This window comes from Macaca thibetana, chromosome 9 (genome assembly GCF_024542745.1).
Source record: "Macaca thibetana thibetana isolate TM-01 chromosome 9, ASM2454274v1, whole genome shotgun sequence".
NCBI lineage: Eukaryota > Metazoa > Chordata > Mammalia > Primates > Cercopithecidae > Macaca > Macaca thibetana.
The window spans coordinates 55,830,475-55,845,992 of NC_065586.1; the positions used below are offsets into that span (position 1 = coordinate 55,830,475).

A 15,518-nucleotide genomic window follows, 5' to 3' on the forward strand; every position below is an offset into this window, starting at 1 on the left:
ATCATCATTGTGAATCATCAAAATTGCTACCATTTAGCTTATACCCTATTCCATGTACTTTGCTAGGTACCTTAAATATGTTACCTCTAGATCTAACAACGTTTTGCAAGGTAGGTAACTGTGGGCCCATTTTAGAGATGAGAAAACAGACTCAGAACTGTCCCAGCTCACACAAAGCAATAGACATCAGAGGTGGGGTTTCCATGCAGGTCTGTGTGTCTAAAGTTGGTGTACCTACTACCATTCTTGTCTCTCTTCGTCTTTAAGATGGAACCTTACTCTCCTGGCTACCATGTAAGGCTGTTGTGAGAGTTGGATAAGATGCTGGATGCAAAGGCGTGTTGCAGACTGCAAAGTCCTGTACAGATGGAAGGCTTGTAGGCAGTCCCTGGCATCCAGCCAGATACCATACCCAGCTGCCACATAAGTGAGCAATATGGTATTTAATTGGGTCTCATTGAGACATGGAGCCTGGGAAGGTCTGTGCAGAGTCTGGGTAAAGGGAAGGAAGTGAAATGAGCACAACTAGGCACATGAGCCTAGACAACATGAGTTGAGGGGCAAGAGAATAACTGGACTACATGGCAGGATTGATGGAACAGAAATTGTGCTGGGCATTGGAAACCCCCTGACAGTTCCTGTTGGCCACACCAAGTGAGCATTTAGTCAAAACCAAAAGTGTGCCCAGTATGCAAATGCAGTCTCAAAGCTAGTTCCTTAGTCCCTCTTCCAACTAGATGGTCAACTTCTTAACATAAAAATTCTAGCTGGGCGCAGTGGCTCATGCCTGTAATCCCAGCACTTTGGGAGGCCGAGGCGGATGGATCACGAGGTCAGGAGATCGAGACCATCCTGGCTAACACTGTGAAACCCTGTCTCTACTAAAAATACAAAAAATTAGCTGGGTGTGATGGTGTGTGCCTGTAGTCCAAGCTACTCGGAGGCTGAGGCAGGAGAATGGTGTGAACCCGGGAGGCGGAGTTTGCAGTGAGCCAAGATCGTGCCACTGCACTCCAGCCTGGGCAGCAAAGTGAGATTCTGTCTCAAAACAAAACAAAACAAAACAAAACAAAAAAATTCTAGAACCACCGCAGGTGCTGGGGAACAAGAGGGGCATGAGTTTGAAGATGAGGGGTGAGCACAGTTAAGTGTCTGAGTGTGAGAAATGGGCTGGGCAACTTGGAAAGAGGCTCCCTCTGTTCCTGCAGTCTGCCTCTCTGCCTCTGTCAGCTTTCTCTCTGCTTCTGTGTCTTCGTTGGTATCGCTGTCTTTCTCCACCTCGCCTTCATTCTGATTTTTGAATTAGAAAATATGTGGAATTCAAATATTTGGCCCCATTGTGTTTGGGAGACCGCTGGAGTCAGGAACTGGTCCTCATATTGAAAGACATAAGTAAGGAGGTCCCAACATCCTAAATGTCTTCCCCAAATGCCAGCCAAGTTCCCTGCCAGGCTTGGGCGCCGAGCTCCACTCCCATGTCGGAGGTCCTGATGGCGACCTGGGAAATTAATTGAAGTTCTGTTGGGCAACTCTCTGCCAGGGCAACTCTCCAGCCCCCTGTGGCTTCTGCATTTGTCTTGGAAGAGGACCAAGCCAAGAGTGGAGTTTGACCAAAAGTAGGTGGAATTGACTCATAAAAGCTAACTCAGGCAGTCACTATCATCCAAAAAAGAAAAGAGATGGTGGGTGGGGAGCGAAATTGGAGAGCATCAATGATGATGGACTTTGCCAGGAAGAATTTGTAGCCACAACCTGGGAGGTGGCAGTGGTGGCTACGTGCTGCTGCACATATCTTCTCACTGGGGCCAAGGCGGGAACAGAGCCTGAACTTGAGCTTCACATTCATGCACTGTGAAGGTGAATCCGAGAATGAAGGTGGCCCCCAGGCTCCCCATTGTGGGCCACCTGGATCAGTTCTGGCATGCAGAAATAACCAGACCTGGTGATATAATTGGGAACTCTTTATACCAACCAGGCATCTTGTACTTGGCTACATGGCCCTGAGTCCAGTGAGCTGGGAGAAGTAGGGAGTCAGTAATTGCTGACCTGCTCACTGTTGTGGTGGTGGCTTCCTTAAGAGAGGACACCAGTTGGGCATGAACTTTCTTTCTCAGTGCTTTATTCTCTGTATGAAAGACTACATCTACCTTCCTTTTTAGAATGCTTCTGGGCTTAATAGAAAAAGGGGGTGTTGACGCATGTTCTCACTCATAAGTGGGAGTTGAACAATGAGAACACATGGACACAGGGAGGGGAACATCACATACTGGGGCCTGTCAGGGGGTGGGAGGCTAGGGGAGGGATAGCATTAGGAGAAATAACTAATGTAGATGATGGGCTGATGGGTGCAGCAAACCACCATGGCATGTGTATACTTATGTAACAAACCTGCACATTCTGTACATGTATCTCAGAATGTAAAGTATAATAAAAAATTAATTAATTAAAAAAACAGAAAAGAAAAAGGGAGTGTTGATGTGGTATTTGCACTGGGGAGGTTTTTAGAAGTAAAGAATGATGTAAGGAGGAGGAATAATGGATGGAGATTTTCTCAATGGAAAGTGATGAATGAATGTTTAGGAAAATAAGGCTTTGAGTTGCAACAGTGGACAAATACTTGGATAATTTGAGATAAAAAAATCACCTAGGACTAAAAAAATGTACAAATGCGTGCAATCTAATTGAAGTAAACACCAGGGATCTGCCAACCTATTAACTAGGTTAATAGATTAATCAGATTATCACTATTAATCACTATCAATTAGTAGATCTTGGTGATAATGCCACTGCTCTGGTATCGTCTTTGGGGTCCCCAGGGATTTCCAGGGAGGGGAACAAAGCCACTCAGTATCCCCTGCCTGTTTTACTATACATTGCCCCTCTACTCTGTCCTGCAGTGCCACCAAGTTATCACAGGGAAATGAGGGAGACCTTTTCTGTTCAAGGGTGGGACTTAGCCCCTGGAACGTGGAGGTCAAAGTCTTCATAGCATAACTTTCCACCTAAAGATGGAGAGGGTGACTTTAGGAGGGTGTTAAGAAACCTTAATACTCTACTTAGATGACCTCACATGGAGGTGAACCTCAGAGATTTAGTAATTAAATAGCAGAATTCCCAGGCTCTCAGCCATTGAGCCCTATCAAATCCTGGCATTCTTTGGTCCAGGGCTAACCCGGCTGATAGTCCAGTATTGGTGCTCTCACGGATCACTGCTCTGAACTAAGGTCTGAAGAATCACTTCTTTGGGCCTCTGACCCAAGGAGTCACTCCTTTCTCACCCTGTTTCCTCAGTCCCTGGGTCTCAAATTCTACTTGCCCCTCATCTGTGGCCCATCTCATTTCATGGAATGGAGCTCCTCTCCCCATGTCTCCCTTGCTTCAGTCTGTCAAAATGCTTCATGAGGGCCTAAAAACCAAGTTTTCTGAAGGGTGTTTGAAGAATGATGAGATATTCAGATTGAAGAAGAAGAGACACCAGGAGGAACCATTACCGTCTTTAACCCACTGACATGTGTGTATTGGGAAGTGTAATCAGATTGTTGGTGGCCCAATGTAGCATTCAGACCCATTGGAAGTTGGAGGGATTGGATTTCAGATCAGTATAAGGAGATTAGCTGCTCCCATATTTAGGAGCTGAGCCACCACTCAGCTGATTCTTGAGGAATTTATCATCATTATCATCATCATCTTCAGTCATCTGCATCATCATCACCATTCACTGAACAGTCGCTGGACACAGGCCCTCTGCTAAACACTTTACATACATCATCTTGTCCACATACCTTGTTACTTTATGTGCAGCGTCCCTTCTACTTACTGTTACTTCCTTTTCTCTCTTAGGCTCATCCTCCCTATCCCTCAATGCCCCTGGCATGTGGTCCTCAGGTGGCTTGGAGCTTGGGAAGAGTAATATTGACATGGCTGGGAAATCTGGGGAGAAGGTGATGGCATCAGGGACGCACCCACAGAACTGCAGGTCTTAGAAAACCAAGTACTTGCTGGGTGCAAAACTAAATTCACTCTCCTCTGTCTGACAACTAGGCAACTTAGTCCTTAGACTAAAAAGCAGATAAAATATAGCATTCTTTTTCTGAGTTCTCTGACCCCACACACTGTGGGATATACCATCCCCACTGCCCTTTCCAGCATCTTCTACCTGACCCACACAGAGAGCTGCATATAGAAAGGAGCCATTCACAAGTTTATGTGAAATTTAGATTTTGGTTTCTTCCAGGAGAATTTTTTCTACAAGGTTAATCTCTCATCATACAATGAAAGCCTTTGTTCCCCTATTATTAAACGAGTACGATGGTTCAGAGAGCAAGTGGGAGTGTTTTGGGGGATTTGTCAGGAAGCTCAATTCCCCTCCAACTATGCTATATAGGGAAGTGCCAGCATAAACAAGAATGGATTAGGGAATGGGGGTTATTGTTAATGGGTACAGAGTTTCAGTTTGGGATGAATGTTCTGGTGACACTTAAACATTATGCACTGACTGCCATTGAATTGTATGCTTAAATATGGTTAAGATGGTTAAAAAAAGAGAAGAAAAGAAACTGGCTGAGCATAGCATTTGGAGACATGGGGGCAGCTAGCAGAAGAAACAGTGAAAAGAGTTGAAAGGATTGCTCCCTCTTGTACGTTGCTTGGGGAGGTGTAAAATGGCACAATTCCAATGGGGAGCTGGCAGCAATAACCAGCCACAGTCACAGATGCCCTTTGACCAGTGATCTCACTGGGATTCATTCTAAGGATGTGCCTGCACTTGTACAAGATGACGATGAACAAGGGGCCTCACTGTGGCAGTGTCAAGAGCAACACACCATTGGAATTGGAAACAGCCCAGGTGTCTATTCAGAGGGAGCTGGTTAAATAAACTGTGATAGAGCTACGTAAAGGAATACAATGTAGCTCTGTGTGTGTGTGTGTGTGTGTGTGTATGAGAGAGAGAGAGAGAGATTCAGCAAGCTTCCTATATACTAATATGGAAAGTAGGATCTCTCCATAGTAAGATTTATTAATATAAAGTAAAAATAGCAAATAGCAGAATAGTGTGAAGAGAATACTACTTTTGTGTGAAAAATTGGGGGAAGCCGAATATATGTATTTGTAGAAACACTGGTGCATGTGTAGGCTAAGGAAAGTGTTAACTTCAAGGGCAGCTGTGGAGGAGGGGAGAAGGTGGATAGAGATGGGATGGGAGCTAGGCTTTCGTCATATACTTGTATATCATTTTTATTTTTAATTATATGAATGAATACATTACCTAGTCAGATTTTTCTCAAACAAAAACAGGAATGAATAGAGCAGCCTGTTGCAAATTCTAAAGCACTATGCAGCTATAAGGAGTTAATAATGAGAAAATGATAATACTCTTAATAATAATGATAATTACCACTGAGAGTAATAATACTCTCAATACTCTCATTTCTGAAATATGTACTATTTGCCAGGTGCAATGCTGAATACTTTATGTCTGTTATCTTCTTTGATCCTTACACAACCTATGGATGCAATGATTTTGAGTGCCATAGATGTGGAATCTGGCAATCAGAGTAGTTAACCAAATTGTTTAAAGTCATATTTCTAGGAAGGTGCAGAGCTGCCATTTGAACCTAGATCCCTCCACTGCCAAGATGTGGCTGTTGACTCTCTGCCATACATCCCCTTGTGCTAGATGGCTTACGTGGGGAGCTTTCTTTATTTCCTACGCTGCCAGTGCTTTCCCTAGCATGACACACCCATTTTCCAAGAAGCTTAGCTCTTCTGTGGTCTTCTTCTCTGTGCCATTCTTGGAAAAAGCTGAACACCTTGACACCGCCAGTCTGCCGCAGGCCATGTGGTCATTCTGTCTTCAGGAGGTATTTTCGGTCATAATTTTCCTACGATATCCGGACGAGTGCCATGATTAGGCACAACGCTTCCTTGCGGTCGCTCGCAGCCTCCCTGAAATATCCATCCAGGGCCATGCTGGCTCCACCGCCTTGGATGGAGCCCAGAAGAAGGTTTTTATGGGACACGTCTTTAAACTGGTGAACGATTTAGGAATAGCTTGGCTATGAAGGCAATATGCGTGCAGATGCACAGCAAAGCCTTTTCCTGTGTTCAGATGACCGCAGAGCCACGCACTTAAACTTGCAAATAGGGCTGGGTAATTACATGGTCCCAGAGGAGGCCTAACAGTCAAAAGAAAATTTGGTCATAAAAATAATTACATTGCAGGATATTTACAAAAGTAGGGTCCAGAAGTAGAGGCACAGACTCCATAGTCCTTTGACTTTAGTGAAGGGACCGCAAGTTGAGAAACAGAAGTGCTGGCATCTGGGGGACTGAAATTCCAGGCTACCTGACCCAGGGGACAGGCCTGCTGCTGACGGGATCACCAGACGGAAGGAGAAGGTTTTTCAAAAGATTCTGTTGGAGAAGTCTGTGGCCTGCAAGTGCCCAGTGCTTTTCCTTAAATGGAGCCCAAACCATCCTGTTCCCAGCACCATGCTTGATGACTTGTCTCTCACACAACCGTTGATGTATTTTTAAAGTTAATGGTGCTCTGTGCCCAGAGAACGAGGCAACTAACGTGCAAGTTCTTCCTGGAGGGCTGAGTTATGGGTGTCTCTCGGAAACTGAAGGGCCAGTTTGTTTCAGGATAAATGGCCTTATTGTGTTCTGTTTGCCTTATCTCAGCCGATTTTCCACAGCCAGCCTAGCATGTTTGGTTGTAACATTTAGGGTTTGTTTTTGTTGTGACCAGCAGCTGAGGTATACCTGTATATCATCCTTCCCCCAGGGTCTGAGTACTAGTTACAGTGAATTAAGTTCCCTCTCAGGCTGTCTAGACCTTTTCCTGGTGAGGTTTGCTGGTGGGGAGCTGCCTTTTCCTTTCAGTGATGGTTATGTTGAAAATCAATGATGCTTTCTACAACAATGTTAAGGATGACTGTATAATAGGAAAAAAAGAACAGTTTTCCCTTCTATATTCACTCTCAACACAGAATACTTCGCCTCTCATCAACAAAATGTGTGTGGGTTATTTTTTCTCATGCTGACCAGATCTTTGATACCAGTTGGGTGTCCTCTAACTCAATTCAATCCTGACACTGTCCACCTGAAGTTAGAGTCAGATCTCACAGGGTTAAAGGTTCAGTCCCACAAGACTGCAAGACTACCCCCATTCAGAAGCCAATCACAAATCCCAGGCTGTGACCTGTGCTTCTGACCAAGTGGCTGTAAATTGGAGGTGTCCATGACCCCCTCCTCTTGGTTGATTATGAGGTAGGATTGCTCCAAGACCTCACGGGAATACTTGACTTACTTTTACCCATTCATTATAAAATGATACAACTCAGGTCCAGCTTGATGAAGAGACTGATAGGGCAAGGTGTAAAGGAAGGGGTGCAGAGCTTCCCTCTAGGGGCATGCAACCCTTCCAGTTCCTCCATGTGTTCAGCATTCCAGAAGCTTCCTGGGTCTCAGCCTTTTGGGTTTTTATGGAGTCTTCTTTATGTAGGCACAATTGATTATATCATTGGCTATTGCTGATCACCTCAACCTTCAGTCCCTCCCCCTCCCTGGAGGTCAGGGGTTAGAGTTGAATATCCCAATCCTTCAATCACAAGGTTGGTTCCACTGGCAACCAGCCCCCATCCTGAGGCTATCCAGGGGCCCCCAGCCAACAGTCAACCCATTAGCATACAAAAGGACAAATCACTTCAGCTACTCTAAGGGTTTTAGGAGGTGTGTGCTAGGAAACCTCCTAGTTTCCTAGCACTTGTGCTTGGATGAAGACCAAATATATGTTTCTTATTAAAAATCACAATATCTACTGAGTGTGGTGTTCACGCTTGTAATCCCAGCACTTTGGAAGGCCAAGGTGGGCAGATCACTTGAGAGCAGGTTTTGCTGGCCTGCCCAACGTTGCGAAACCCCATCTCTGCTGAAAATACAAAAAATTAATGGGGGTGGTGTTGCATGCCTGTAGTCTCAGCTACTCGGAGGCTGAGGTATGAGAATCACTTGAACCCAGGAGGCAGAGATTACAGCAAGATCGCCCCACTGCATTCCAGCCTTGGCAACAGAGTAAGACTCTGCCTGAAAAACAAACAAAAAACCAAACAAACAAAAACAATATCCAGTAACACATGCCAACATGGGGAGAGAGCACTCTGATAAATAAGTTCCTGGAACTAGACCCTCTCTCTGACCATCTCAATGGGAGTTTTCATCATAAGCTTTGGAAGCCCTGGCTCCTGTGCAGGTGTTGATTGCTGTTCCAGCCACTGGCTGTCAGCAGTACTCAGAGGCTCCCATGGCTATTGACCCACTTGGTGGCGGTTGCTCCTGTTGCCCCTCTGCTATGGGTGGTTTCTCTTTCCTGTGGTAACCCTCTGCAAACCCCTCAGCAAGATGCTGCCACTGTGACTGTATGGATTCTTGACCCTGCTTACAGAGTTCCCAGGCTATTTCCCGAATGCTCTCTTAAGGAACTTGTTCTGATGTTCCTAGAGTCAGGAAGTCATTGCAGAGTCACAGTTACATCTGCTTGCGGAGAGAATTCTCCAGAACTTGGTGACTGTGTGTGATCTCAGGTAGCACTTGTTAACCGCTCTGAATTCTCTTTCCTGTGTCCCACTGTGGGCTAACCAGGCAAACCAAATCCCGTTAATAACCTGGGTTAGCTGCTACTCCGAAGATGGGTACGCAAGTGTGAAAGGAAAATATCTTGGGCTCCCGAAATCACTAAGCTAAAGGGAAAATTCAAACTGGGAACTGCTCAGGGCAAATCTGCCTCCCATTCTGTTCAAAGTCATCCCTCTGCTCACTGAGATTGTAGAAAGTAGAAAAGTTCCTCTTCAAAGCTTGTCTTGATTTAAAAATAAAATAATAGACACTAGGAATAATAGTTCCTTACTCTAAACTCTCCTCTCAACTATTAGTTCTTACACTTTAGCCCAGTTAGTTGCTTTGGCTTACTCAGGCATGTCTGGACAGGACCAGGCAAGTCTTAGCTTATAGCTTATGCCCCTTCCTTATTTGGAAATGTTACTGCTTCCTTAAACCTTTCGTAAGCAACTTCCTCTCCTTCTTTGTTCTTCCCTGCACTTACTTATTTAGGAAAGTTTTCAGTTATTAGCAAATCGGATATCAGTTTAAGACTGTGAGGGCCCGCTCCAGCCAATGGATGCAGGACACAACAGTGAGGATGACCCAGATGCGTAAGAGATAAATATGTCTGCTTTTCCTTTGTTCAGGTGTATTCTCACCATTGTTCCATCTGTGATCGAGCACCCTTTTTACAGAAAAGATTGCCTTGCTGAGACATCTTTTGTCTCCGTGCTGACTTTTCTTCGTGGCATCGATTATCTATTTCTAACAATTTGGCATTTCTAACATAGATGCATATTCTGATTGCCTCCTTTGGAAAGGCTTATCAGAAACTCAAAAGAATGCAACCATTTGTCTCTCACCTACCTGTGACCAGGAAGCCCCCTCCCTGCTTCATGTTGTCCCCGTTTTTCTGGGTGGAATCAACGTACTTCTTACATATATTGATTGATGTCTCATGTCTCCCTAAAATGTATAAACCCAAGCTGTGCCCCAACCACCTTGGGCACATGTCATCAGGACTTCCTGAGGCTGTCTCAGGGGTGAACATTCTCAACCTTGGCACAATAAACTTTCTAAATTAGCTGAGACCTGTCTCAAATGTTTGGGGTTCACACAAGTCATCCACAGCTTACTTTCAGGTGGGACCATGTCTTAGTTTGATTGGGGTTCTTTGACAAAATACCAGACTGGGTGACTTACAGACCACAGAACTTTTTTTTTTCTCACAGATATGGAGGCTGGGAAAGCCCAAGGCCAAGGTGCCAGCAGATTCAGTGTCTGGTGAGGACCTGCTTCCTGGTTCGTCGATGTTCCTTCTTGCTGTGTCCTCACGTGGTAGAAGGGGTGAGGAGTCTCTCTCAGGACTGTTTTCTAATGGCACTAATCAGCCTGGTGCGGTGGCTCATGCCTGTAATCCCAGCACTTTGGGAGGCCAAGGCGGGCGGATCACGAGGTCAGGAGATTGAGACCATCCTGGCTAACATGGTGAAACCCCGTCTGTACTAAAAATACAAAAAATTAGCTGGGCATGGTGGCGTGCGCTTGTAGTCCCAGCTACTTGGGAGGCTGAGGCAGAGCTTGCAGTGAGCTGAGATGGCGCCACTGCACTCCAGCCTGGGTGACAGAACAAGACTCTGTCTCAAAATAAATAAATAAATAAATAAAAAATAAAAATTATAGGGGCACTAATCTCATTCACCTCCCAAAGGCCCTACTTTCTAAAACTATCACATTGGGGATGAGGACTAAGCTCTGATTTTTTTTTTATCTTGCCCAAATTCCTAAGGCGTCTGGGGAGTCATGCCCTACAAACCATAAATTCTCATCAGACAGGTTTTATTTAACCCTATATATCGTGACTTACTTTCCAACCTGACTCTGGCATAACAAGGAAGAAAATCGAATTGTTTTACCCCAAAATATATTTCCTTGCCATACCTTGAAATTGCCCTGCAAAGTCTCTTGTGGGAAAAAGCCACATTCTACAGAGAATCCCTTCTCCCCTTTGTTTTCCTTCCTTCCTTCCCAGATCCAGGAGATAATCAACTATGAACCAGGGACCCTTTTAAGTCTGATAAGAAACAATTTACAACCTGCTCTCTTTGAAGTCTGCTATCGAAGAGCTTCCTCTGCACAATAAAACTCGGTCTCCACAACCCTTTACCTTAACCTGCACATTCCTTTCCATTGATTTCAGGTCTTCAGACAAACTCAACCAATTATCTGCCAGAAAATGTTTAAATTTACCTGTAGACTGGAAGCCCCTGCTTTAAGTTGTCTCGCCTTTCTGAACCAAACCAATGTATTTCTTAAATGTATTTGACTGATGTCTCATGCCTCCCTAAAATATATGAAATCAAGCTGTACCCTGATCACCTTGGGCACATGTTCTCAGGACCTCCTGAGGGCTGTGTCACGGGCCATGGTCACTCATATTTGGCTCAGAATAAATCTCTTAAAATATTTTACAGAGTTTGACTCTTTTCGTCAATAGGGATTAAGTTTCAACATATAAATTTCGGGGGTGGGGGACACAAATATCTAGACCATAGCAGGCTGAGTGCAGCCGAGCCTTCTTCTATAATCACAACTGACACATGAGTGCAGAAGTCAAGCTGGCTTCAGGAACTGACCTATGTTTTCACTGTAGAGAGACAAACCACTCCCATTCTTTCCTCCTGCTGATGAGGTGCAGAGCTGGTATCATTGCTTTAGGGAAGAGAGCGTCTGATGGCAGCAGCCCCAAAGCTACAGGAATGTTAGTTTCTCCATTTAGGCAACAACTCCCTGTTTGGGTGAGGGAGAAAGGACAAGATGGAGGAAGGTGAACAAGAAGGCACAATCCATGTTGCTTCCGGGTTCTGCCTCACCAACTTTCCCGCACGTGGGAAAATGCAGCCCCCACCCAGGAAGATGCAGATCAACTGAGCATGCGCCAGGTGACGTCAATCCGAAGAGATCTAAACTTACCCGGCCATGCCTATGGAGACGCCCCTATCACGCCCTTATCCTGCCCACTGCCCTCCCCCTTCCAGTACCAATGCATAAAAGTCCGCTGCCGGCAGGAGCCGGCATGACTTCTTCGGCCCCTCCTACTTGTGGACCAGAGAACCTCACCTGAGAGTGCCAGCGCGACTTCCCTGGCCCCATACCTGAGGACTGGAGGACCTCGCCCGAGAGTGTGTGCATATTTGCAATAAAAGACTGCCGCTTTCTTATGTACTTTGGCCTCATGTTTAATTATTTAGCTCTCCTAAATTAAGTATTAAATTAGGACAATTATTAAATTAAATTAAATTAAGACACTCCCCATCCACACTTGATCCTCTGATGCAGGCTTTCTCAACACTTGGTATTTTGGACCAGAAAATTCTTCGTTATCAGGGGCTTTTTGTGCATTGAAGGATATTTAGCAGCAGACCTGGCTTCTACCTACTTGATACCCATAAGCAACTCCACTCACTCCTGAGATAGGACAACCAAAGCTATCCTCGTGAGATGGAGCAGGGACTCTTCTCAGGGAGCTGAATGCACCCTTAAACATGGAAATAAAGGTAAATCTTGAGTTCCTTCAAGGGAAATTCCAGGCACCTAGCTGACTCTGAGAAGAAAATGAGCAACTGGGTAACCTAGAAGGTAATGATAGCTTAAAACAATGGCCAAGGATGTTAGAGCCATGAGATGTTTGGTTCCCAATAGAAACTAAAGATAACACTTTAACACATGTCCCTGAGTGGTTCTTCAGAAACCCAGACCCCTACCAGATGTATCTACTGGCACATAGACCTCAGATAAGGGGGAACTGAGGACTGAACTCTGACCGCTGTTGCTGGTCTTTGTTCTAAAGTTCTTCCTGAGGGGCCTGGAGGAAGTTATACCCATGAGTTAGCTAACGTTTTCTACTTCTTTTTTAAACAAAGCTTCTCTTCCTTAACCAATTGCAAATCAGAAAATCTTTGAACCCACATGTGACCTCTAAGGCCCTGCTTCCAGATATCCCACCTTTTCAAGCGAACCCACTATGTAACCTCTATGTATTGATTTAGGATTTTGCCTGTAACTTCTGCTTTCATGAAATTTACCCATGCCTTTGAAAACCCTTACCTGCCAGCCATTGGGGAGGCTGGGTCTTAAGTGTGAGCTGCTCAGTTCTCCTTACTTGGTGCCCTGCAAATAAATGCCATTCTTTCTCTTGTCGAAAACTGAGATGTGGATGTTTGGTCTTACTGTGCTGGGCAAGTGGGCCTCAGTTCTGTTGGATAACACTCAGACATTGTCAAATGTCCTTAATGGGACATCGCAAGTGGGGTGGAAATCCCCCTCATTGACAACCACTGCCCTAGTGATACCAGTATGCTTGATGTTCCCATACATGTCACTCTATGTGCATGTGTGTCTCATGTTTCTACCACCAGCAATGCTCCCCTACTCCCTCAGTTCTTTGCCAGAAAACACCTGATCCTCCTTCCAGTGATACTTTCTCTCCTGGAACCTTCCCTTACTTTCCACCTCCTGCCAGTGTTCTCATAGGATTTTAGCATAGCTCTCTACCTTAGCACTCACCTCATTGAAGTGACATTGTTGCTTATGCATCTGTCTTGAGCTCCTAGGGATTCTTACTCCTAGGGACAGGGTCTTACTCTAGTTTGTATCCAGCAGAGTACCTGGCACATAGTGGCACTCAGCTGGTATTTTAAAATTGGAGCTGAATGGGATCCACACAGGCAGCAGCTAACTATGAAATGTGCTCCCTTTTATGGGTTAGCACTTCTTGACCATTTAAGATAGTCACACATGAATTGGCCCCAATCTTTTTGAGTTGATTGAATAGCCTCCCAATGCTATCTCTTGGGGGTACTAAGTTCTATTCCCTTCTTGCTGAGGAAGTTCTTAACTCCCAGGCATTCCTGGAAAGTTTCAGGGATCTGCAGAGTTGATGAAAGTGTGTGTATATGTGCAAATAGGCATTGATTCTCCCTTTTCCTGGGGGTGGAAGCCCATAGATTTCATCAATTTTCCAGATGGGTTCATGAGTTAAAGTGTTGGAGCCAATCATTTAAACATCTACTAGTGGCTCATTTGGGTGTTGTGGAGGAGAAACGGAGGTGCTAGACCTGGACAAGCTATTAGGGCTGAACTACACAGTATAAACTATCAATGCAAACGAGTTCTAAGCAGGGGGATCTATGATGCCAAGTTCATTGGGGTGTCTGTGGAGGGTCCTTGGGAGGGCCCATATGCTTTAGAGTTGTTGGCTTTAGAAACAAGTTCCTTGTTCCAAATCTTTTAATGATTATAAAGAAAATGATCAATTGTTTTTATATTCTGCAAGTCCTTTAAAATAATGAATTAGCATATATCTTGAGAACTTAATTCTGTGCAAAGTTCTGTGTTCAAGCTTGGAGAAAAAGTTCAGCGTTTTAGAGGAAAAAGCCTGGTTTCCCATCAGCTCTGCCATGTAGGTGCTTGGGGCTTTGGACAAGTGCCTTGGCCTCTGAGTCTGAGACCTCATTTATAAAATGAGGATAATACAATCTACTCTTGTGGAACTGATTGTTTTTGCCAGTCCCCTACTTTAGGAGAAGCACTACGTCCCTACATCAGTCGTGGGGTTTTTTTTTTTTTTTTTTCTTTAATTGTAACACCCCACACTTGAGGCTGGGCAGGCACTTGACCCAAGCTTGGCCTGTCCTCCTGAACTCAGTGATGAGCTGGAGAGTGGGCATGGGATGGGATGAGAGTGGGCATGGGATCCAAACTTTGCCCAAACAGTGTCCTTCCTTCTATGGGTTTTTTCTAGTGGGAGACCCATCTATTCTTATTTTTAACTCAGACTGATTCGAACTGGGTTTCAGTTTTCTATAACCAAAATTGTACTGAATAATAAAGCATCTGCATTGTGAGATTTTTTTGAGGAGTAGAAATAATTTGTAGAATAGTTAGCATGGTGTCTGGTGCCTACATGCTAAAAAATATACATTAAAAAATAACAAAGCATAATGTCACAATGAAGAAGCTTCTCTATTTTGACCCATATTTGAACTTGATCTGGTAAAATTTGTTAGGGATCGTTCTCCCTTGATGTTTTTGCTCATGCAGTTCTCTCTGCTTTCAAAGATTCTCCTTCTCTACCTGCCATTGTACTTAGGTTACTTCTAGTTATTTCTGAAGTCTCTTTTGTCTGGTATTAAAACAATTACACTGCTTTCTTTTGGTTACAATTTGTCTGCTACATCTTTTCCCCGTCCTTTTCAGAGTCTTTAATGTACAGGTATGTTTCTGTGAAATAGCACATTGCTAAACAATTAAGTTCTTCATTTGACTGGTGAATTGAATCTATTTACAATTACTGCAGCTTCAGATATGTTTGAATATATTGTATTTATTTGTTGTATAGCATTTTATTTTATTCAGTCTGTTTACTTTGCTTTATACTGCTTTCCCTGACTTTTCTTTTCTTTTTTGAGACAGAGTTTTGCTCTTGTTGCCCAGGCTGGAGTGCAATACGATCTCGGCTCACCACAAGCTCCGCCTCCCAGGTTCAAGCGATGCTCCTGCCTCAGCCTCCTGAGTAGCTGGGATTACAGGCATGTGCCACCACACTTGGCTAATTTTTTATTTTTAGTAGAGGCGGGTTTCTCCATGTTGGTCAGGCTGGTCTCAAACTCCCAACCTCAGGTGATCTGCCTGCCTCAGTCTCCCAAAGTGTTGGGATTACAGACATGAGCCACCGCGCCCTGCTGACTCTTCTTTTCTGTCTTTATTTCCCTTTCTATCCCTCCCTGGTTTGGAAGCTATATATTTCTTTTTTTTTTTTTTTTTTTTCTTTTTGAGACAAAGTTTTGCTCTTTTGCCCAGGCTGGAGTACAGTGGTACAATCTCAGCTCACTGCAAGCTCCACCTCCCGGGGTCAT

The 15,518-nt window shown here is 44.5% G+C and overlaps 1 protein-coding gene across 1 annotated transcript in view; it reads right to left on the minus strand.

Annotated features, from left to right (window-relative positions):
- The window catches only part of LOC126962253 (zinc finger protein 532-like), a 76,490-nt gene extending 64,697 nt beyond the window's left edge, over nt 1–11,793 (minus strand). The window contains 2 exon segments of the mRNA XM_050803126.1: nt 5,887–6,029; nt 11,722–11,793. Of these exon segments, the coding sequence (XP_050659083.1) occupies nt 5,887–6,029; nt 11,722–11,793 (215 nt within the window).
- Between the last annotated feature and the right edge of the window lie 3,725 nt (nt 11,794–15,518).